The 23,219-nt window shown below is 47.6% G+C and overlaps 1 protein-coding gene and 1 long non-coding RNA gene across 2 annotated transcripts; one reads left to right on the top strand and one right to left on the bottom strand.

The window, feature by feature from the left end:
- The first annotated feature begins 2,396 nt into the window (after window positions 1–2,396).
- LOC119160096 (uncharacterized) lies at window positions 2,397–22,448 on the top strand. The gene is made up of 2 exons (XR_005108238.2): window positions 2,397–3,146; window positions 22,318–22,448. It is a non-coding gene; the product is annotated as an uncharacterized LOC119160096 (long non-coding RNA).
- On the bottom strand, window positions 17,407–22,308 carry LOC142780132 (uncharacterized). The gene is made up of 3 exons (XM_075882142.1): window positions 21,296–22,308; window positions 19,145–19,481; window positions 17,407–18,584 (listed from the first exon to the last, which is right to left on the bottom strand). The coding sequence occupies exons 1-3, from the start codon at window positions 21,558–21,560 to the stop codon at window positions 18,200–18,202; spliced, it is 987 nt and encodes a 328-aa protein (XP_075738257.1). The 5' UTR covers window positions 21,561–22,308; the 3' UTR covers window positions 17,407–18,199.
- Window positions 22,449–23,219: the final 771 nt, after the last annotated feature.

Below are 23,219 nucleotides of genomic sequence, written 5' to 3'. Positions count from 1 at the left end.
ATGTGTCAAACAATATGATAATACATGCAGGAGCACTGCATCGTACAAACTTAAGCCATTTCACTTGTTTGCGACACTCCCTGCAAGTTCATCCATCGAGGCACTGCAACTGTGTGATGCTGTTGTGCATGTATGCTACAGATGTGGCACATGTGTTTGTGTTACTGTTCGTGTTATTTGGATTTTGCTGTCTCGACAATTGCGGCCATAGCTAGTCAGCTGCTGGCAAAGCTGTAAACTGCGCACATCTACAGCCGCCATGTTGAATAAATGACACACAAAAGATTAATCCCTTGGAAACAACACCAAGGCTTCCTGAACCCCCAGCATCCACTTGTCCTTCCGTTATTGCGACACCAGGCGTTTGATGAGCTTCAGCTAACTGCGTTGGGGAAGTGCGCGCTAAACACCAACGGCAAACAGGTACAAATTAATGGAAGCTTTCAAGGCAAAAAAAGGAGGGTGGGGTGGTGAAAAATTTAGCGTGATCACGGAACGCCGGAGCTATTTGGAAGGAATATTCCTTTCAATATTTGGAAGCACGAATGTAGTGGGGAAATGTGGCAGAAGTACAGTACATGAGGTCAAAGTTGTATGTTACAGTCTTCTTGCGAAATGCGGTCTTATATCATGCAGGTGACGAACTTCTTTTGCACGGCTCTCTGCGGATTCACGGAAGCAGCTTTTCTGGTCCGTCTTTTGAACGTAAGCAAGAAGCTAGAATGACCTTCAGATAAGGACAGGATAAATATAGCTGTCAAGAACAAAGTATACATATAACCTCGTAGTCACATCAAGAGCGATAGTCACTTGTCGGAATTTTATTTCGGTAGAGAAGGATTATACACTTTCATGTCCATGCCATGTTGTGTGTATATACATATCAATGGCGTAGCCTGGGGGGGGGGGGGGAGAGATAGTAAAGGTACAACCCCCCCCCCCCCCACAAAAAAAAAAAAAGATCTGGTTACAACATTTGTGAAACGCGTGTTGTTTTTCACACGCGCGTACAGACGTATCATGTCTTGGTCGTTGCTCGTAGCCCCACACAAACTAGGTCTGTGTAAATTCCACTGCTCTGACCTCGCAGCTTATGTCGCGGACTCCGGCCGTGGCAGCCGGATCTTCGATGGAGGCGAAAATGCGATAGGCCCGTGCACTTACATTTAGGTTCACGTCAAGAACCCCTGGAGGGCGAAATTTCCAGAACCCTCCACTACCAACGTTTATAGAACCAATGTTTATAGAACAGACTGTTCTATAAACGTTGTCCCCTACGACGTCCCATGCATGATCACTGTGTTTCGGGGACGTTATATAAACCCCGACGATTATTATACTGACGGCTAGTCAGTATGCGGCGTCGTTTTCAAACGTCGACATAGTTCTCCCAAATTTACGTAAGGGAACATAAGATCTATGGAAGTGTGTGCGCAGGCAACTGGAAGACGAATAGAGTACACGACCTCGACGAAGCTGTTGACTTCAATGAGAAGCAGTCCCGAGTTACGTGCATCGCTTTCCAGCCTCGCATATATGCCATATTCCGCGGGTTGGGCTGGGGCGACAAGTGCGCAGTTGTTGCGGTTCCTCAAACGTGTGTAGCTGCATGCATGTACCAACGCATGCCCAGCTGATCAGCGGAACGCGCGGGGGTAATTCTATATTACGCGTTGTGCTGCGTCTGCCCAAGAGCGGCACGCTGCGTCGAATGCGGAAATCCACGGGGGCTGCGCCAAATGATATACCCGAGTTGTTTTCATCGATGGCCACCGAAATTTCCCACATTAAATTGTGTTCCGGGGCATCGTGACAACGCACTTCTGGGACGTGAAAATCTTTAACAACATAATTAATCAAGAGTCCCGAATGTTTTGTCGTTTACAAGTTGAGGCCCACGTGATACTATACAAACTCAGTGGCATGTCCATGGGCCATAGCTATTTTTTTCTTACCTTTTTTTTACCTTCCTTATCGGCAGTCTTCGTCCCACAGCATATAAAATCCCTCAATCAATTTGGTCGTACATATCGCTGTTACCGGTAGTGTTTATATCGAGACGCACTAGGAAACCATAAAAATACTTGTTACAACGATTTATCTCCCGTTAATTTATTTTGTCCATGAGATTCGGGGTTGTGGGAGGGGGGAAGGGGATATATCCTGATCGATACTCAGGCAGTGATAATACTTCTATGAATTCGTTTTTATGGGGAAAGCAGTGGCCAGGTTTAACTGCTCAACAAAAATGTGCATTGTAATATATAAATCTTGCAAGATTGACGTGTTGCGAAGAAACGCAGTTTTTTTGCCCTTTTTTATAGACTTTCACTGAGTTTTGAACTCATACTGTTTGAGCGACTCAGGGGGTCCTTGCGTGCGCTGTGCCACACGCCTTGTTTGCGTTCTTTTATAAACCTGGCCGTTTGCGTTTTCCTAATACAAAAAACGTTCTACAGTGTATAACGCGTACACTGATATGCATGCCCACAGACAGATCTCGTTTATTATACTTAACTATTTTGCCGATGGCAGTGCGCGTTAAAGAACACCACATGGTCGACATTTCCAGAGCCCTCTACGACGTCTCTCGTAATAACGTCGTGGTTTTGAGACGTAAATCTCCAGATATGATTATTACTAACTATTTGTGCAACCCAGGTGGTTAAGGGTTGCGGCAGACAGAACCCGGAGCTCCATAGCTGCGTTGTATCAAGCGCTTGTCAGAACGGGCTGCCGAGCCACAGCAGTGACTCATCTGCGTCACGAGTGTGTGTGTCTCCATCAAGACGCAACTGAACGGCAAGAACCCGTACGCCCTCCGCTGTTCGAGCCGTTCAGCAGTGACGGTGAATACCGTACGGCGGTAAACTGGCGATGCGCAATTCCAACCCTTTAATTCTTCCTCACTGATTGATATGTGGGGCTTGACGTCCCAAAACCATCATATGATTATGAGAGACGCCGTAGTGGAGGGCTCCGGGAATTTCGACCACCTGGGGTTCTTTAACGTGCACCCAAATCTGAGCACATGGGCCTACAACATTTCCGCCTCCATCGGAAATGCAGCCGCTGCAGCCGGGACTCGAACCAATTTTAATTCTTCCTCAGGGCAATGTTCCCATAGAAGGAACGAAGGGACAATGGTGCGTACCTATTTTTTCGTCATTGGCTCGTAAGCTTGCGCCATGGTCGTCGCTAGTACTTTTTTTTATTGGGGGGGGGGGGGGGGTGCAAACAAGTGTTACATCGGGTCTGGTGGAGGGAGAGAACACTAGTGTAGCTTGGGGGTGAGGGCAAGTGCTGGTGAGGCTTGAGGGGGGCAAGCGTTCCGTTTGCACCCCCCTGCCGACGCCCATGGCTTGCTCTAGAGAATAATCAAACCATTGGTAAATTTCGACACACTCCTTTGACCAAGGGTGCAGGCAGAATTTTTTTTTTCTGGTGGGGCAGCTTCAGCAGGCAGACGGGGTCCAGTGTCAATTTGTACCATATGTACGCCATGACAAAATAATAATAATAATAATAATAATAATAATAATAATAATAATAATAATAATAATAATAATAATAATAATAATAATAATAATAATTCGGGCTGGGGGTGGGGCACAGGCTTGTTCTTATATCCCTTGGTTGCGCCTCTGCCTTTGACGTCCTGTGCCGCATTATTTAACACTTTGCAATGCTCGAAACGTCTTTAATAGACGCTATAGATATTATCGGGTTTTTTCTGAACATTTTTAAAGATATCCTTTGAATGTGGAGTGAGTGACAACTTCGAAAGGGTGAGGGATGAGGGAGGTTAAGCCAAACAGGCTGCCAGGTCGTACCTGCGGTAAAAACTCCTTTCCTAAGTTTACTCAAATGCTAGAGTTGACGTACGGCTCCAGTGTTTTCTTTACATTTGCAAGGCTGGTGGTTATTTCATTCTTTATACCGACCTTCGCCAAGTTCGCGTGGCCAGAAAAGAATGGAGATTGCAACAACCCGCCACCCACAAATTTTCGCTGTCCAATGCATTACGCGTACGCACATGTGGCTTACTCCCAAAAGTAAACAGTTACTTTGCCGTGATGTTACTCGATACACTGTCGAATTCAGCCACACTGTCAATTCCACCAATGGGCAATTCTGACTCGCCAAGAGAGCTGCTACGGCCTCTTTGATTGGCCTAAAATGCCGCCATTACAAAAGTTGGCAGAATTGAGGGATTTGACAATGTTCAGAAGAGCATCCCAGAAATGGCTGTGCTGTTCTATCATGATAAATATAAATGTTCGTTGCTCGTCTTGTACGCACCGAGATGCGCAATGCGTCGATTTCTAGCCTTCGGCGCTTACGGTAGATTCCTCTACATTCTTGTAGACTTGACATTACGAGATGTCTTAATTAAACTCTTTTCTCGGAGTACCGGCAATGCCGTTAAATGCAGGCCTCGTGCCCTACGTGGCAGCTGACGCAGTCCCGGTGCCAGTTGGACTTCAAACGTTGGCGCAGTGGGCACGTATAGATATATCCCTGCAAAGTATGCGAAGCGCTCACACTTGCAGTGTCACAACGTCGATCACGTGTCATGCACCTTGTCTCGTTCCTCGTGGTTGTCGCTATAGGTCAGCTCCATGTATCAAAAGGCGATGGTGCATAGTTGACGAGGCTTAGTTACGTTCTGCGTACCATAATGTTGAACCCAATGACATTCTAGTGTCGCATAATATGAAATAATTGTTGGTGCAGCACTGGGAATTCGGTATTGATGGATTTATGAACCCGGGCGGGCTTCGATCAACTGACGCAAGACAATCTCTCTTTCTCTTTTCTGCCTTTAGACTTTAGAGGCGGAAGGCTTTCTCTGGGTTGAGACAGCGCAATAAAGTGAAACAGTGAACCGGTTTATTTTACTAAATCATGGTCTGCGATCTACAATGATGTTAATTTTAATACCACATGTTTGTTATTAGAGTATATCGAAGTTCAATTTTTAGATTTCGCGCCGAAATCTCCGCACTTGACGTCAAGAGTTTCGCAGTGTATATTTTGTTTTGGGAAGACATTGGCTCAATGAAGCTTCAAGCTTCATTTAGCCAATAGCGTACCAAGTTTCAGAGTCTGAAACATGGTACGTTAAGTCGGTGACTCTCTCCGAAGACAATGTGTTTAATTTTTGTGGATGACAAAATAAGCCGGGCCTAGTCAGCACGGTCACAATCTGTGACTTCACTGCTTTAGGTGCAGGGGTGTCAAGGCCCAGGCGGCGGTGAATCCCGCATTTTTTGTTCTTTCTGCGCGTTTTTTTTTTTTTTTTCGTTAACCAAGCGTCCTCTCGCGGCAAGCGTGATGATTCTGCAATTGTGAAAGAGCCGATTAGGTTAATGTGAGAAAAACGAAGTATGCGTATGTTGCCTGCACTTCGTCTCGTCTTCTCTAGCGTATATTTTTGACATCATGTGTATAGACTGCGAGAGTTGTATCACTACAGGAGAGCGCCTTGCACATGAGACGCTCGTGTACAAACAATATAAAACTGAAAGCCTAGGGGACACTTTCAAGAAAGTATTAATGTGCTAAGATTGCGTAGGGGATCACGAAGCAGAGCAAAAGAAACGACGAAGACGGGCGCTTTCTAAGACACGGCAATCTCATTCGTGTGGGAGTTAGATGACCGTGTATACGCATGACTGCAAGCTAATTGTTGGCCAACCTATGACACTCTCCTATGTTGGTTCATTCCTTTAGAGGGAACAATATTGTTGCTTCAAATTAGACGCTTGTATCAGTTTCTGTCCGTACCGGGTAACGAGTTCTAAAAGCGCTTTGTCATCACATCTATTCTACTTCATCCCTAAAATATGTAGGAAAAGTTGCTCTGACGTGCTGTCGTATCTGTCTTCGCCCTCGTGTTGATGCGTTGTTTTTAAGATGATGTATTTACACACAAGTATAAAAACGGGTCGGTATAACTGATTTCACTGCAATTCAGCTTACTTCCTTAGGTGGTGGCCGGCCGATGCTGGCGACAAACGAAGACGTATCAGCGACAAAGCACGAAAAAGATACAGGATCGTTAAATTAACACAGCTGCGTCAAAAACACGCAGAAGTGGCCTCGAATAAACAGGGTCCTCATTCATGAAGCTGCTCGCTTATAGTCCTCTTCCACTGCCCGGCTACCTTCCCTTTAAGCCCCGCCGCGGTGGTCTAGTGGCTAACGTACTCGACCGCTGACCCGCAGGTCGCGGGATCGAATCTCGGTTGCGGCGGCTGCATTTCTGATGAAGGCGGAAAGGCTGTAGGCCCGTGTGCTGAAATTTGGGTGCACGTTAAAGAACTTCAGGTGGTCGAAATTTCCGGAGCCCTCCACTACGGCGTCTCTCAAATTTATATGGTGGTTTTGGAACGTTAAACCCCACATACCATACCTACTTTTTGTTTTAATATTATGCAGCGTCAGGGCCAGTTCGTGTTTTTTTTTTTTTTCAGAAGAGCTCAAAAAGTAAATACGGCGGCATAATATACTCGTCCGACAGAAATCCTGTGATAACGACTGCAGTCACAAAAGCGCATTATTCCATGATTGACGGCCTCATCTGGAGGCAATGTCCACTGCGCTGACAAGCGTGGCATTGACGCCCTCCCTGTTCAATCGCTTTCACCTCTCCACAAATGCGCGATGGGGCGTATCGTGCAGAACGAGCCTCTCTTCGTCCAGTGCGGTAACTGAAGGACGCCGGAATGGGCGCCGGAACTGGGACCCAAAGGCCAGCTGGCAACCGGTCAGCGGGAACGACCTTACGTCGGCGAGGGAAGAGAAGAGGTTATTATTAGGCCGCTACGTTATGGTGGCTATACGTTGTCTATGCCAGGGGCAAAGAATGCAGTAGCGGGACTTGGTGTGGCCGCTTCAAGGTGCGCGACCCAGCTCAACAGAGAGCTGCTGTTACTTTTTGACGCAGTACGTCGACGGGTCCCGGCCATTCACTGCGAAACCCGAACGACGGTTCATTTGTGCGCGTGGCGCAACTCACACGTGCCTCTTTTGTTCCGCGCTGCTGCAAACTCGAAGTCATTTCGGTGCGGCAGTTCGTTCTGGGAGAAGTTGCGTGCACGGCCATGCTCCTGCAATGTTTCAGTGCATCGACACCCAAGCTACTACCGAACACAGTCCTTTGTACTCAAAGGAAGAAAAAAATGTATAGTTGATAGAAGAGAAGATCATATAGCGGTGAAGACGCCACATGAATGAATTAAAACGTCTTGTCTTTAAACATACAGAACCCACAGCGGTAGAAGGTGTGTGCTGGCAAATGTGCGTCTCGTTCTTCGATAGAAATGCTTGAATTGTTTTATAAAAATTGGTCCAGTGATCCATGGTATCGGTGAAAAGACATAATAGTCGTTTGAGTTTTGCACGATGACGTACACACGAAATACCCCGGGGTTAATAGTTTATCGGTGCGCTACCGAAGCATACATAATATAATTTAGGGCAAGGGCTATGCGTTCAACGCCACGAGTGCGGTGTACGATTTCTTGATTCCCTCGTTTTCTGACCCAATATGTCACTCGATTTTCGGTAATTGATGCAGTCCGTGATTAGGTTCGTGATTAACAATCGATAAATGTGTACCTTGTATCTATACCGCTTTTCAGGTCTCACGCTCGGGCCCGTGTACTCAGATTTGGGTGCACGTTAAAGAACTCCAGGTGGTCAAAATTTCCGGAGCCCTCCACTACGGCGTCTCTCATAATCAAATAGTGGTTTTGGGACGTTAAACCCCACAAATCAATCAATCAATCAATCAAGGTCTCACGTTCGATATTGTTAAACTCATGCGGTGGGCGGTGTGTATACAGAAAAGTTCTCATGGCGTGCTCACTATAGCTCGACTGCCTGTCGAAGTCGAAGAAATGCGATGCGCTGTCTGGTTCGTCGCCGTCAAAGCAAACAAACGACATTAGGCATCTAACCAGACTCGTCTTCAGAGTGCCGTACTTCCCGGTCTATAAGGCTGGCGTATTTGACAGTTAGAATGACAGCGTGTGGTGGTCATGTGCAAGCATATAATTATTGTTTCGCGACGTATAGAGTGCGGTATGCTGGCATGGCGACGTTCATTGCTGATCGATAATTCGCTTGAGGTTGAGCAGACGACACTCCGAAGTAGAACACTCAATATACATATTTATACGTCCATTCATGTGATTATAATAGAGGCATAGATATTACGGCCACTATCGATGATGATAATCGATGGATGATGATCATCGATCGAGAAAACGGCATTATTGCCGGCGCAGGCTATCCCCAGGCTTGAAGATGGCCAACGTTCTGGTAGGCTGACTTCACGCGACGATGATGGGCATCTGCAAGGTCAATATTAAAAAAGCAGTATGACGGGGCTGGATATCGCGAAATGGAATGGCGAAATCTGATTGATATATTAAAGTTCGCAAAACATAGCGTGAATATGAAACCACTATAGCAGTAACGTAAGTGTATGTTGCAAATGACACAATACAGGGTGGTTCCGTTATGAAATTTGAGAATTGAATTCTAAAACTTTCGCGAAACAACTTTCTAATGCCGAATATAATATGTTCTCATATTTACACCAAATTAAAATTGCTAAGTTAAATAAACACAGTCCCTTACATCTGTTTATCTTCTTTGTGGCTCCAATAGTTCATCATCGCATGTAATGCGTATCTATGAGAGCCGCGGGCCTCAACGCTTCTCTTTTTTTTGTTCTTTTCATAATCGTTTCATATTATTTGTACCACCGATTGGTCGGTAAAGAAGCGTGATTTAGAGCGAATATTTCGAGCCTTTCAAGTCTACATTTCTGAGGCGATTGAAGTATAGGGGCGAGCGCTTTTCACCTCTGCTGGTGTACAATTTTGCGAGAAGCTCTTACTTCAGGAACAGTAAAACTTCCAGCGTGACATGGATACTAGCGCGGGAGTTTCCTGTAGCAATCTTTGCAAGAAACTTAGCAGTTAAAGGTGCGTGAGCACGATGCAAACAGCGCGGCTGGCACAGTAACCGGCTCAGCATTCCACAGTCTTGAAGATACAGCTACATGCATCGTAACGAACAGATTCTTCGGGGATGCGAACAACCAGCGCCATCAGATGTAAAGATGTATAGCACCGACCTCGCGGTGCATTGCTGGAGTAGAGACAGGTAAACATCCAACCGACTTCCTGCTTTCACCGCACTGACTCTTCTTATCAGACGTACAAGCCTGTCTGTCGTGGCATATCCCAGGAACGGTGAACGTGCGGCTGATAAGACTCTTGAAGCTGCGACTATGTTGACACCATGAACGTACCCACTTCACCCAGTGGTGTTTTGACGCCTTGTGCCTTGTTTCGTGCTTCAGATAGCGTCTTGAAAGGCCAGATCCAGTGGGCTTCTTGATATCGGTAAGATGGTGCACCGTGCAGAGGCCGAAGAAGACGCGGTGATTCTTTTAGTCGAATTACTAGGATGGGAGATGTGCACCTCCTACAAGTTTACCAATCGTGTAGCCCAAGTATGACGCACACTGGTAGTTATAGGATAGGGAGGAGAAAAAAGTACACCATCTCCCACTAAAGGGAACCATGTGGTGGTGGTGGTAGTGGTTAGAAGAGGAGAAAGGCACATAATTTCTGCAGCCCGGTCGGGAGCGCGGCGCAGTGCCTGCGGGGAGGGAAATAGGAGAAAAGTGGAAAGAAGAGAAAAGGATTAGGTAAGCAGTGACACAGTCGTCTTCAGCACAAGCAGCAGTCCGGAAGCAAGGGTGAACCATGTGGGAGAGGAACAGCCAGTGCTGCTAGAAGATTGCAACGGAGCTATGGTGGAGAGATAAACGGGAGAGGAGAAGCGAAGCAGAGGCAGCGCTCTGCCACCTCCCCCACCCCACCTTCTCCCACCTCCTTGCGCTCACGCAAGGAGAGGGAGAGTTGGAGCATGCGCAGTGGGCCAGCAGACGGTCGCCAAGGGACGGACACAGCCGCGAGCAAAAGCTGTTTCGCACTTGAAATGCGAGCTTGCCGCCATGACTTTATAAAATGGTATCGTTGATAGCGACCACACTGGAGGCGCGACCTCGAGAATTAAATGTGGCGAAAACTTTTCTCTTTTTATTGACTTTAGTAGTCTACCTATATAACAAAGTATACCAATATAATGCAGTAAATTTCCAATTATTTGTTGTTATCTTGCTTTATTCTTATGTGTTCACCCTCCCAATACGCCAGTAGGCCACAGGCTTAGAATATTGCTTTAATAACTTTTATTTGAAACATGCCTAATATTGATGTGAGATGTATAATTTCCCCATAAATAAACTCCCATAAATTAACTCTTGGTGTTTAAAGTCCCAAAGCCGCGACATGATTATGAGAGACGCCGTAGTGGATGCCTCTGGAAATTTAGATCACCTGAGGTTCTTTAATGAGCACCTAAATATATAAGCACATGGGCCACAAGCATTTTCGCCTCCGCCGAAAATGCAGTCGCCGCGGCCGGGACATGATTACTACGTTCTTTGCATGAATATGTCGTAATCAATAATGGCGAGAAATGTTGAAACCGAACCACCACGCTATGCGACAGTTACGCAAACGCTATAATGGCATTGACATACGCACGCAGGCTTTTGAGCTCGTACACTACTGAGAAAGGTTCAATGAAACCGGCCAGCCAACATCACAGATAGCTTCGTTTCAATAAAAAAGCAGATTTCTTGATTAGTACCGCTGTCCGCGGTCGGCTCCCAATGTGGACAGCGGTAAAGTGGGTCTCTTTTTATTGACCACAGCCAGTGGCGGATCCAGAGGGTGGGTGGTGGAGGCGATCGGCTCTTCTCCTGAATTCAGTGCTCGCAGTCCACCTCTTATCACCAATTCGGATTTTAGAAAAATGAGTGAAATACGTGACTTTTTCTGAAAGGAGAAAATGAAGAAATAAGCGCAGTTCCGTTACTGCCTCTCTCTCAATGGAGGGGATCTCCACAGTTCTGCGCAGGGGACGGGGGTAAGGAGGGATTAAAAAGGATAGGGAGGAATTAAAGGTATAGAGATAGAGAGAGGAGCAGGAAGAGAGATAGGGGCGCAGGGACAGCCACGTACGGAAGTAACGAGAAGGTAAAAAAGATGGACACGGCCACAGTAGTCCGAGGAGTGAAACCACTATGAGTGTCTATGCTGCGAAGGTGTTTTTCTGCTGGTAAAAACAAAATAGTGATGACCACGCTCCCCTCTCCGGTGTTACTTTAGGTGACCCCCCCCCCCCCCCTAAAGTGAGTGGCTAGATACGCTTCTGGCCATAGGTCGCATTCTTATTTTTATTGGTCACACCATGCCATGTGAAGGAAGTTACATATAATAGATAAGCTCCGTTATACGGAGAGGAATACCTCCATCGCTACTTTCAGTTCTCAGTTATGTCCACCGCTGTGGGGCAGTTGGTATGGTGCTCGGCTGCGTCACGAAGGTCCGGTCTCGGCATTTCGACGGAGGCGAAATACTAGAAGCCCGTACTGAGTGATTTTAGTGCGCGTTAAGGAACACAGTTGGTCAAAATTTACAGATCGCTCCACTACGGCGTCTCTCGTAATGATATGGCGATTTTTGGACGTGTAATATCGGTTCTCATATAATGTATTGTAGGGTAGAGGCCTGTCGCACTGAATGCAGGGACAAATCTAGAATTGTATGACGTGGAGATTACCTCTGATAGATTATATTTCGTCTTACCATCCCTCGCTCGTGGTTAGCCGAAGCCGCTGATAAGGAGGTGTTGCGTTTGGTGGGTTACCGTTTTGCCGCGGCCGCCAGAACGGAAGAAAGGCAGCCGCCTAAATTTGTGGAGATAAGGAGCAGCGGCACGACGCCCTGCTGTTTCCTTGTGCTTGTCTCTGTGTCGTCGTTTTGTTCTCGCGCTATAACTATCGTCATGCCATACCAACTAGCCCAAGCTGCCACACTTCTAAGAATAGTAAAGATAATATAACTACTTGAGTGCACCAAAACCTTCGAGGAACCTTAGTTCTTTCTCAGACAGAGACATGTGCACGGAGGGCTTGCTAATGCAAGACACCTGTACGCGCGCCATCTGCGCGGCCTCGACAAAGACTCGGATGCGCTCATCTTTGTGCTTGTACAGCGTCGCTGTGTCCTTGAAAAGGGGCACACAGTTGCACTCAGTGCAGTGCTGAGCAAGAAAACCATCTTTCCCGTTTTTAACATTGTTAGCGTGTTCTCTCAGTCCATCGTTCAGACACCTTCCGGTCGTTCCGACATAACAAGCATCGCATGAAAGGGGGGGTCCTATAGACAACTTCCCGGGAGCATGCTGCATACCTGTTTCTATGTTGAACTCTGCATTCCGATGATGACTGCGTTTTCAGGGGGTTTGTAGATTTGGTGAGGCTGATTAATTTGGACGGTGCCGAGAACAGGACACGAACTCCAACTCGTTTTCCGATTTTCTTGAGCCTGTGTGAGCGTTAACAGAGCGTTAAAGTATTCAGATACGTAGATGATTTTCTGGTTCTTCTAAATTGCAACCCTTCTATGTTCCACTCAATTGCGACTCAAATGATAGGTGTGTTTGAAGATTGTTTAAAGCCTCTTGTGTTGATACCTCAGTATTGATAAAAGTATTGACACCTCAGTATTGATTAAAGCCTCTTGTGTTGATACCTTGTGTTGATACTTCAGTGTTAATACCTCAGTATTAACCGAGCGCGCCATGTTCAAATCAGCCAATGGCTGATGGATGGGCTTACTAGGCTTTTTCTCTGTGATTTGTCTAGAGAAGAGACCGCTACTTTTAGCTGACTTTGATAATTTATTGTGAATTCTAGGCCGCGTCCTGCGCTATAATATTTGGCTCGCGTGTTGTCGGGAGCCTCTATTACCGATCGGCAACGTTTTCTGACCATCCTCAAAAAGTGTTGCAGGGCCCATTTAAAAGGTCAGTAAACATCCCCAAGGTCCAAATATTGTTATGAAGGAAAATATGCGCACATTTGCTATGTGACCATGCTGCCGCAAGAATTTTTAGAATACGTAATATGGAAGTTGGCTGGTTTCAAATTTTCGCATTTTCATCTCGCCATCCTTCTACGCTATATGTAGAAAGAAGGCGTAGACCGTGGTCGTTACTCCGCTCACTTTGTCAATGTGGCACGACGGCAGCGAAACATCAACGGCGTGCATGCCAACGGCCGAGCAGGGCATCCCCGACATGAGCACACGTCAAAACGGCGCGGGGAGGTAGCGCGGTTCGAGGAACACCCTTTCCCTATAGCGGTGAAGTAGCGAGACGGCTCAGTAAATCTCGGGCTCTATAAAATGGCAGAGGACAGCACAGGAAAATGCATACTGCGCAGCCGGAACTCCTTCACCCCCCTGGGAGTCAAGGCGCTGTTTCGTATAGGGTAAAAAGGCAATAGACGAGCTCAGTGGTACGTGAAGCTGCCCATGGTCAAGCTTACGTCACTGCGCGTACCATAGGGATTGGTCAGAAAGAAAGAGTCGCAGGAATCCTCTTAGATGCGAAGCAGCTCCTTGACTAGCCTGTGCAACGATGTCCCGTGCGTTCGCACAAACCCCCTCGCCTCATGGTGTTGGAGCGGTGCCAAGTAGGTCAAGTCGCGATTGTGCGTTGACGTCACTCTCTCTATCACCCGCACCAGCTTCCGACTTCTCCACCCGCTCGCAAAACACTTCCCTCTTGCTCCACGCTTCACGCTGACGTTTGGGGCGTCGGTAGTTCATATTACATGGTAATGTTGTACATTATGGTCCACTGTTAAAGGGAACACACGAATACACACCATCAATATTACTGGCCCTCTAAGAGCAAGTGGATTAGGAAATTATCTTCGTGCAAGTGAATAGTCTGTCAAGAGGAGTTGGAACTTTTAACCGCCAGTAGTCTTATGCATATCTAAGCCGCTATGATTCCGTAAGATAGCGAAATCTAAACATGCTGCTCACGCAAGTGTCCCCTTTAATAGTGGACCCGTCTGTACACTTCTTTCCATCAGGAACCATAGCGCGATAATCAACAGGACGGAACAAAGGGCTCATGTCTGGTCTGTTTCTTGTTCCGTGTTATTCGTTATCGCACTGTTGTTTCTGATGTAAAAAGTGATTTTATTATTCTTTATTCCAACTGAGATCTCCTTAACGCGTGTTTTTAAACCGTTTCGTACAACTCTCCAGGTTTCTGGAGGTTTAGTCTGGAACAAGCCGCGATCACTCGAAATCGGGATCTCCAGCAGCGTCGTTGCCAACAGCGAAAGTCATGCGACGCCGCATCACGCAGAACCCGAGCTTCCGCCGTTGCGTCAGCCGAGTTTCCTTTCAGACGAAAACGATTCTCGCGACGAGCGCGGCATCGAAGCACGGAATGCCACCGACACCGACGTTCACTCGGGTTACGTTGGATTCTCGCGAGATCTCTCTGCGCCACGGGTTGCAATGACACAATTGCTGCAGACACCTGAATCTCGTGTTCTACTTCCTGCACGCGCTATGCGCAGGTGCCTTGCGTGTGCTTGAGGCAGCTCGGGTATCGCACATGTGAATTGAGAGATACTTTCGGCCCTGGGCATGTGGTCGACAACGCCACATTTGCTTTATTTTCATCTCGCTGGCAAGATGAGGGTATGACGCTTGTGTTCAGGAATGCGCAGGTGCAAAAAGCGCCAGGTCTGTGCGGAACGCGCAGCACATGTCACAGCGAAAGCTAAAAGAACGGCCTTTCAGAGCCTTTTTTAAACACTAACTGCTGCAAGCACACAGCTGGGTACCCACTACGCCATAAATAATAATTTCTGTGTCTTATAGGCCAGCATTCACTATGCTCTCATTCGTTATTCTTTGTAGAAGCGTGGTATACGCTACACACACTTGTTAGGAATTTTGTGCAATTTTTTATACAGTGGCTGACGACGATGAAGAATCATGCCTGATGGGGGTATCAAGAACGAGTTTTCTAATGGGTTGTAGCATTGTACGATCCACTCGTTACGCAATTCCCGTTGTGCGATGCCTGGCGGTTCCTTTGTATGTTCTAAAACGCTTTATTACTCACATGAACGCGATTGCTTTCCCGACATCACGCCTGGCTAAGGCCAGTTTAGAAACGAGTTTCGAATTCCGGCGTGGCTCAGTGCTTTATAGAATACCAGGCTGGCATTAGTGCTTTTATTTAGTTTTTTTTTTTCTGTACTGGTTACGGACACCTGCGGTGGACAACTACGGCTCCGCGCGTGACCCGTGCTCTGATCTCATAACAGCTTTCCCTGTAAAAAGTGCGCTGCCTGCCGCTTCCGTTCAGGGACGGCAGTAACCTCACCAACCTAACGCGTACATCAGGCGTGACTACCACGTGCAATTATGGACGTAAAAAAAAAGGTTAAACTATGTGCAGAGAGAAAACATTTTATTAAATATAAATTAAGCATGTGGGAGGGAACCTATAGACCGGGTACCCTATGATGATCTCGGCAACAGGCCGGGCCCGTCGAACCAAGATCTGGCGTATCTCGGGAGGCCCGTCCCAGACGGCATCGTCCCACAGCTCCTTGGAGATAATGGGGTGACAGGCTACACTCCGTGATCAGATATCTAACCCCGTCTTCAGAAACGTTCCTCGACTTGAATTTGACTTGCCCTCGCCTTCAGGGCAGCATAAACTCTTTTTGAACGCGCTTCTTTGAGGCAGTGGAAAATTAGGTTCCAGTCAAGAAACATTTCTGATTACGCGGATCGAATTGTGAATGCTCTCTGCTAAGTGAAGCGAAGCAAAAAAAAAAGGGGGGGGGGGAGAGAAGCATTCATATCCACGATATGTTTTTTCCGAACGTTTACACGCACGGAGGAACGATCGGAGCCATTTCAATATACTGTAGCGAAACGTCGGGGTTGTTCAAAGTTAGACGCATCGGACGACCAGGGAGACGAATAAGTGTGGGTGAAACTCCACGGAGGCAATCGATGAGAAGTCAACACGATGATCTCGGGGAGCACTCATTGGGGGTTTATTTAGCTAACAAAACTTCAATTTACAAAATGCACTAGGTCACAAAGACAAAACATAAAAAATGGTGGCATACCCCTCGGCCTGCATGGCATGGTCTCCGGTGGTGAGATCCGCTGTTTACCCCGACTCCGCTCACTTCAAAAAGAGACCAAGTCGCCGCTTAAATAGGGTTTTTCTTAGCGTCCCCAGTGGCGCGGACCAACCGGGCAAGCCGAGGATAATCAAATCAACATGTGGTTGCCTGCAGCCTGTCTGCGACAACACCGTGGCAGCTTCTGAAACGGGCGTGTTCTCTGAAACGGCCTTGACGCGCTAACGACTGCTCAAATTTAGGTGCCCTTTGTCCCCGGAGGACCGAAGTGGCGGTTCGTTCGTTTGAAGCGTGGGGGCTTAGTGGTTAGAAGAAGGAGAAAGGCACCCAATTTCTGCGGTCTGGTCCAAAGCACGACGCGGCGCCTCCCTTGGCGCCAAGCGCACAGAGACCGACCAGACGCAGCCCTTTCTGTTGACTCCTTCTTCCTCAAGGCGCGCTCCCCGAGACAAGTTAAACGGCGCCGCTAACAAAGGCATCTGGCAAAGAACAAGCTCCAGCTGTATCCGAAAAAGAACAAGGTTTTCCGCGAAACATTGCTCTCGCGACAATACGTACGTAATTGGGGTGGCTCCTAAATGCTATAAAGTAGAATCTTCGAGTCAGGTCAGCACTATATTAGCATGAATATGTCATGTCCTTGCGGTACTCGCCCCTCCTCGTGCTGGCAGGTTATATGTGTCGTCCAGAAAAAGAAAGTAAAAAAATAAAATAAACAGCATTCACACAGAGCAGGGGCAAGCGCTTGATCACACAGCAACAAGGAGCGGACGTTCAAACGACGTCACAATTTATATAAACTAACAAGCATAGATGCCTGGTATCTGTTCTCGCCATGCTCAGAGAGGAACTATAGAAAATGGTAATGGCTACAACGACTCAACGTGTAACATTCATCGTGGTAAACAAGTCATTTGAATGCACAACACGTTTCTATATACATAAAGCTTGAGTGCCGTGAAGGGTTCATGTATCGGACGCTGTCTGCGATGTCGATATCGCTCGGTAGTCAAGTCATATAGGCATATAAGTCGAAATATACATCGGTGCAGTTGAGATAGAGAAAACACGAAACGGGATCTGGGCGTCAACACGCCGTCGACGCTTGGTCCTAGTCGAAACAGCGTGGTGAAGACGCCATGTTTGAGGCCGCACTGCAGTTAAAGGCCTTCGCGAAGTCAACCATGTTCTTCAGAGGTACGTTGCACAGGTCCCTCGTGGAAGGCCTGCGTATAGAATGAATGCAAGCGGAGTGCGTCACTTTAAAAAAGAGAGAGTCCTTTGAGTCCTTTTTTGCGAGTTCTGGCTCAAATGCCACTTATGTATCAGTCTATTAAAAATACACTTCACCTCTTATTGGAGGTCATTGCACTCAGTTGTGAGAGTCGTGTGACCTACCAGAGAGTTAACCTGCCTCTTTAAATAGTGTCATATACGTGGCAAGTCAGGAATACCCCAAAGGAGTCACACATACTTTTCGTGGCACACGCAGCACACATTTTAAGGCGTAGTGTCTCACCTAGATACAATGTCTAACTGTGACATAAGGCATAGTGTCTATAGAATGCATTATCGTCCTGGTGAAAAAAGTGTACGCTTGAATTAGGTCAGGCATTTTTTAAAGACTACATTAGAACGCACATAGCATGAAGACAATACTTTGTATTGAAAATAGTCCATTGACAATACTTGTTGTTTCATATCCCTAACCCCCGATATGTTAATGAGGGATTCTGTAGTGGAAGAGTTCCGGAATTTTCAGCCACCTGGGGCTCTTTAAACGTGTGCCTAAATAGCACACGGGCCTCTCGCATTTCGCATTCTTGGTAATGTGGCCGACACATGTTCATGCCACATTCGATCCCACGGCCACCGGCGTTGGCCAGGGGAGTGGGTCAAACATCCAAGATTTTTTTTCATTTATTCATATGTATATACACAGGAACAAACGCAGGCACGTGCATAAAGTACACTTCTTCAGCGTCCCTCATAGTCATAGAAGGGTTCTGGAAAGTAAAACCCAACAATTATTATATTGTTGCGTACGCTTATGATAATTACTTAGCGAAAATACACAGACGCGCCTAGCTGTGGCAGCATAACAACAAACTCTTGACCGTGTAAATAATGAGCGCTAACGACGTGCCTTTGTGGTCTGTCCTCCCTGGCGCAAAGGAAGAAGCAGTAGGTGACGAAGAACAGTCTGCTGACGTCGTTCTCGAAAGGTAGGCCGACCTTGAAGAGGGCGCTTCCTTCGTCAGCCCGGCGGAGGAGGCTAAAGATGTCCCAGGACACGCGCACCGACACAGCAGCGCGCCACAGCTCCTCGGAGTCGGGCAGGCCCAGGCAGCGGGTGGCGTTGTGGAATCTCGCCTGGCTCTTCTCGGACCACCAACTGAACCGCCGTCCGTCGTGATCTCGGAACTCTGCCTCGGGACCGACAGCTCTACGTACACGACATGGCGGTTTGTTTAACCAATAAGACGGCGTCGATGATCGATCATGTGGTCGCGCGAGAAAACTACGTGGACTCGATCCCGCACTGGTATTTATTTGAAGTCTTGGCAAGCAGTCACCACGAAGATGTTCCCGTTTGCGTGAGCATGTGGGCGAGCCTGCCAAGATAATAGCGCATGGCATTCAATGTAGCGCCAGCATAGATGAGGAGCGCCATAGTCAGTCCCAACATCCACGGAGATCGCTGAAGGCGTTTAAAACTTCGACACATCGAATACAGCACCCTCGTCTATTGCGGCACCCACGTGGTCCTTACTGCTCCTCGTGGGTGTGTACTCCTTACACTAACGCTGTCGTTGGGGTTAAGCTGAGCTGTAACTCGGACCTGGAGACCCAGCGTTCTGACTATTTGTTGGAACCAGGGAATTGTGTTTATTACGATGACCCTAGACTACGATTAACACCTCATACATCTTCGGGGCTCCAATCATCGCAATAAATAATTCCAAATCTTCTGCGCTGTGGTCGGAACGAACCTGAGAAATTCACCTGAGCGCGGCATCGACAAAGCCGCGGCCGAGACCTGCAAACTTGACGGCGAGCGGGAAGCTCTCGTGGAAGAAGGGTGGCGTCAGGGCGCCCAGTGGTACGGCAACGGCCTTCAGGTGCATCCGTAGCACGGGTTCGGTGAGCCTCTGTGGGACCAGGAAGGGCGCAAGCTCGTTGTCATTCAGTTTGACGGGTCGCGTGAGTGCGTCCAGCAGGAACGGCGACAGCAGCGCGCGTAGGGACAGCACGTTCAGCAGGAACGGCGTCGACCGGCCGGGCTGCCACTCGGACGAGTTGCCCAGCATCGGCGTCAACGACTTCAAGGACATCAGGTCACCTGCAGAAGTGCATGAACAAGAATAATGACCAACCGTCACAACTATAGGGTTACTGTATGCTATCTAGAAGTATCATATAACGTATATCAGTATATCATTGGCGTAAATCATGGCGGGAGGAGGGGGGGCTCAGGGGTGTCCGGACCTCTCTTGTGTTCAGGCTGTGGGAGGAGGGGGACACACACGCCTTGCAAGGGTTCCCCATTGACGTTTAGCTCTACTACATCACATATTTAATTTACTTGACAGTTTAGTATAATGCATACACCTTTTCTAAAGGCTGGCTATTTGCAATGTGTACTTGTATTCAGTACCCTTTAGCTGTGTGAGACTATAGAAGTTTCAAAAGGCGCTCGATCGGTTCAAAGAAAACAATGTAGTTAGTCGAGCTCGGACGTATTGCTCGTTTTTTTTAATTTTATTTCGAAGCATTATTTAGTTCTTGTGTAAATAAAGCAACCCACATTAAAAAAATAAAATGTCCGCCATGGTCTAATTTGTGTCTCCCCTCGTGATTTTGCTGGATTAGCGCCAATGTATGTACTTACGTACACTGAACATGTATTTACGCACATTGACGCTCGCCAAAGCGCATGGCGTAGGCCACAGGTGTTCGCACCAGGTGTCAACTGTAAGCCTCCCCCCCCCCCCCTTAGTTATCTGAGGGGGCGAGCATAGTCTGTACAATCATTCGAGCCTAACCTAGCCAGCTCGTCAATATTGAATGTGTACGATTATGACCATCGACGTTTCTTACGATAATGGCGGCTGGGGACCACTGACATTGCAATACCTGTTTATTTACTATTTTTACACCCGGAAAGTTCGGGACCAAAGGCAGGCCGTAGCGGGAAGCACATCATCGCTTCGTTGTTTCAGGATTTCCGGAGGTTTTTACTACGGCGCCTCTCATAGTTATATGGTGGTTTTGGGACGTTAAACCCCACATAATAATCAATCAATTAATGACCAATCTAGGGAAGCCAGCGGCCTCTAATCTGCTAACCTGAATATAAAAAAATAAATTGCATGATGTGTGGGCACAACATCCTCAGCGACGACTCCAAGCAGAGAGAGGTTTCAGCCCTCTACAATCTTTGAATGAGCGGAATTGGTACAACAGCTCCTTCCGTAAGGCACTACGTATGTAAGTTCACAAGATCGCGGTACATAATTGTTATGTCCGGTGTTGTCGTCAGCCCATAGACGTACGCGTTGGTCGCGGTAGTCCAAAAAGCTCAGACAGCCTCGAACGGTTAAAAACAAGTTTATTTCTATTCGGATGGAGGCGGCGGCCGAACTGCCGGGGGAAACGACGGTGGCTCGTTTGCGCCGAGCGGCGGAAGGGGAGGAGTCAACATCTGTAAGCAGTTTCAGCATCCGGTCCTTCGCGGGTTCGGAGGCTCGCTCGTGACACAGGGATGCTTGGAACACAACAATAATTAAACTTCCACGCTACATTATTACGTTGACCATGCAGAGATAGAGAAAGAGAATAAGAATGACAGGAGAATAAGAATGACAGCTCCTGCGATGGCACGTTTGGTATGGCCCAACGTTTATAAATGTCGGTATGGTAAAGCATTGAATGATTCTCGTGGCTCTGCTGCTGCTGACGAGTTCATAATTCGACTACCGCCTGCGGCGGCCACATATATACACTCGTTCGAAAGCCTTACAGATGACAAAGAATTCAACCGTAATGTCCACCTGCGGCCACTTTCGGCCACTGTACGAGTTACTTCCGGGCGTCAAATGCCATCAGCGATTTCCTTCCGTACGTAAAACAATTATTGCCTGTTTACGTGCATACCTGGAAGTGAGACATTGAGAGCACTGAGCTTCTTGCGTGCCTCGGCGAAGGTGGTGTTGTCCATGCGGAAGTGTTCGATGAGGCGTGCAGGCAGCTGGCCCGTGAACACGTTCAAGAAGGCCCTCGCGTTCAACGAGAATGACTTGGTTTGCGCACCTCCGGCCAGCTTTTGCGACACAAGCGCAGCGTTGAGGGCGGACGGGTTAGCTGACCTGCAAAGCGGATGCGCTATCTGCGGATGCGCTATCTTGCACGCGCATTGCATGGACACCACCCCGCCTATCCAGCCAGCGGAAAGCTTCGTCCTTACACGCAACTCTTCACCGTCAAAATCACATTATGTGTTAACCACAACAGCGCAATGTAGATCGAGGACGAGAGAAGAAAAAAAAAGAAGGCTTTTAAAGGCATTTATTGAACGCTGGCATAAAGGTCGACCTTACGAGAAGATCAACCAATGGCCTCACGGATTCCCAAGCATAAACGGCGTCCACGAGCATTGCACGGTAAAGACAAACCAATCATGTTGCCAGGGAGGAAGACCACTAAACGGGCTTTATCGCAACAAACTATAGACATCTGCAGCGGAGGGACCTTGCACCTCAGAGGTTTCTGGACTATTGCGGGGGCGTACATAGGCTGACGTGACAGTCTCGGCAGTGCATTTTTGGAAGGTCACTCATATCATATTTACAACAGCCCAAAAGGAATAACGGCGGTATCCAAGGAACTTTCGTTCCTTGGCTTGCCTCATAACTATATCGTGGTTTTGGCATGTAAGAGCCCTATGATGTTATTAATCCATCCTTGTATTCTACGCGCCATTTGAGACTTGTCGGCTGACGCATGTTTCGTAAGCTCGAATACCAATTTGAGTTGTGTTTGCCGCTCTTTGGCCTGAGTTGCCCTTGCGCCACTAAAATCTACCATCATCATCATCATCATCATCATCATCATCAATTAACAAGCTCCACCATACAGCAAACATCAATTAAATATAATCTTTTTCATTCCCCTCGCAGCACGGCGTGGGAGGACCAGCGGCCATTCTCGACCGAGACTATAGCGTCTGCATTCACCAGTGAGGCCCGGGAATGGAGAACCTGCCCATTAAACCTCGGTGTCATTATAAATAAAATACATTATACTATAATACTGCGCTCCTTTGTATTATATCGGCAGCAAGACCGCGATATTGCAGTTTTATCGCAAGCCCCGCCACGGTGGTCTAGTGGCTAAGGTACCCGGCTGCTGACCCGCAGGTCACGGGATCGAATCCCGGCTGCGGCGGCTGCATTTCCGATGGAGGCGAAAATGTTGTAGGCCCGTGTGCTCAGACTTGGGTGCACGCCCATGTGGTCTAAATTTCCGGAGTCCTCCACTACAGCGTCTCTCATAAACCATGGTCTTGGGACGTTAAACCCCCACATATCTATCAAATCAATCAGTTTTATCGCAAAAGCTTGGATTCACGCACACCAAGAAAATGTCATGGCAGCCGGAATGCAGATAAACTTATTGGAGAGTAAGCCGTTGGTACCATAGACCTTCATATATGCTTGTCACCACAAGAAGATCCCGGAGTCGCACAGTAAACCTTGTTGAAGACAGCGACGTGTTCGTCCACTTCGGTGGCACAGTAGTTACGGTGTTCGGCTGTTGACCCGACGGTCGTGGGTTCGATACCAGCCGCGGTGGTCGCAATTCGATTGAGGTGAAGTGCGTTGTGAGCACACTTTGAAGAACACCATATATGGTGGGAATTTCCAGAGACGTCCACTATACCGCGTGCCTAATCACATATTGGTTTCGGCGCCTAAAACCCGGTATATTATAATTACATCAACCTGTTCGCATACGTAAAACGCTCATAACGAGCTGAACAGACGAGAGAATTAGCCTGAAATGCTGGTGTGTTTCAGCA

Source organism: Rhipicephalus microplus, chromosome 2 (assembly GCF_043290135.1).
Source record: "Rhipicephalus microplus isolate Deutch F79 chromosome 2, USDA_Rmic, whole genome shotgun sequence".
Classification (NCBI taxonomy): domain Eukaryota; kingdom Metazoa; phylum Arthropoda; class Arachnida; order Ixodida; family Ixodidae; genus Rhipicephalus; species Rhipicephalus microplus.
This window is presented reverse-complemented; position numbering and strand designations above follow the sequence as displayed.

Excerpts from the sequence above, each read along its gene's own strand:
- LOC142780132 (XM_075882142.1), bottom strand. The coding sequence starts at position 21,560 with ATGCAATGCGCGTGCAAGATAGCGCATCCGCAGATAGCGCATCCGCTT. Across the intron at positions 19,482-21,295 it reads TCTCAATGTCTCACTTCCAG|GTGACCTGATGTCCTTGAAG; the intron begins GTATGCACGTAA and ends GCACTTCTGCAG. Across the intron at positions 18,585-19,144 it reads TTTGTCGATGCCGCGCTCAG|AGCTGTCGGTCCCGAGGCAG; the intron begins GTGAATTTCTCA and ends TCGTGTACGTAG.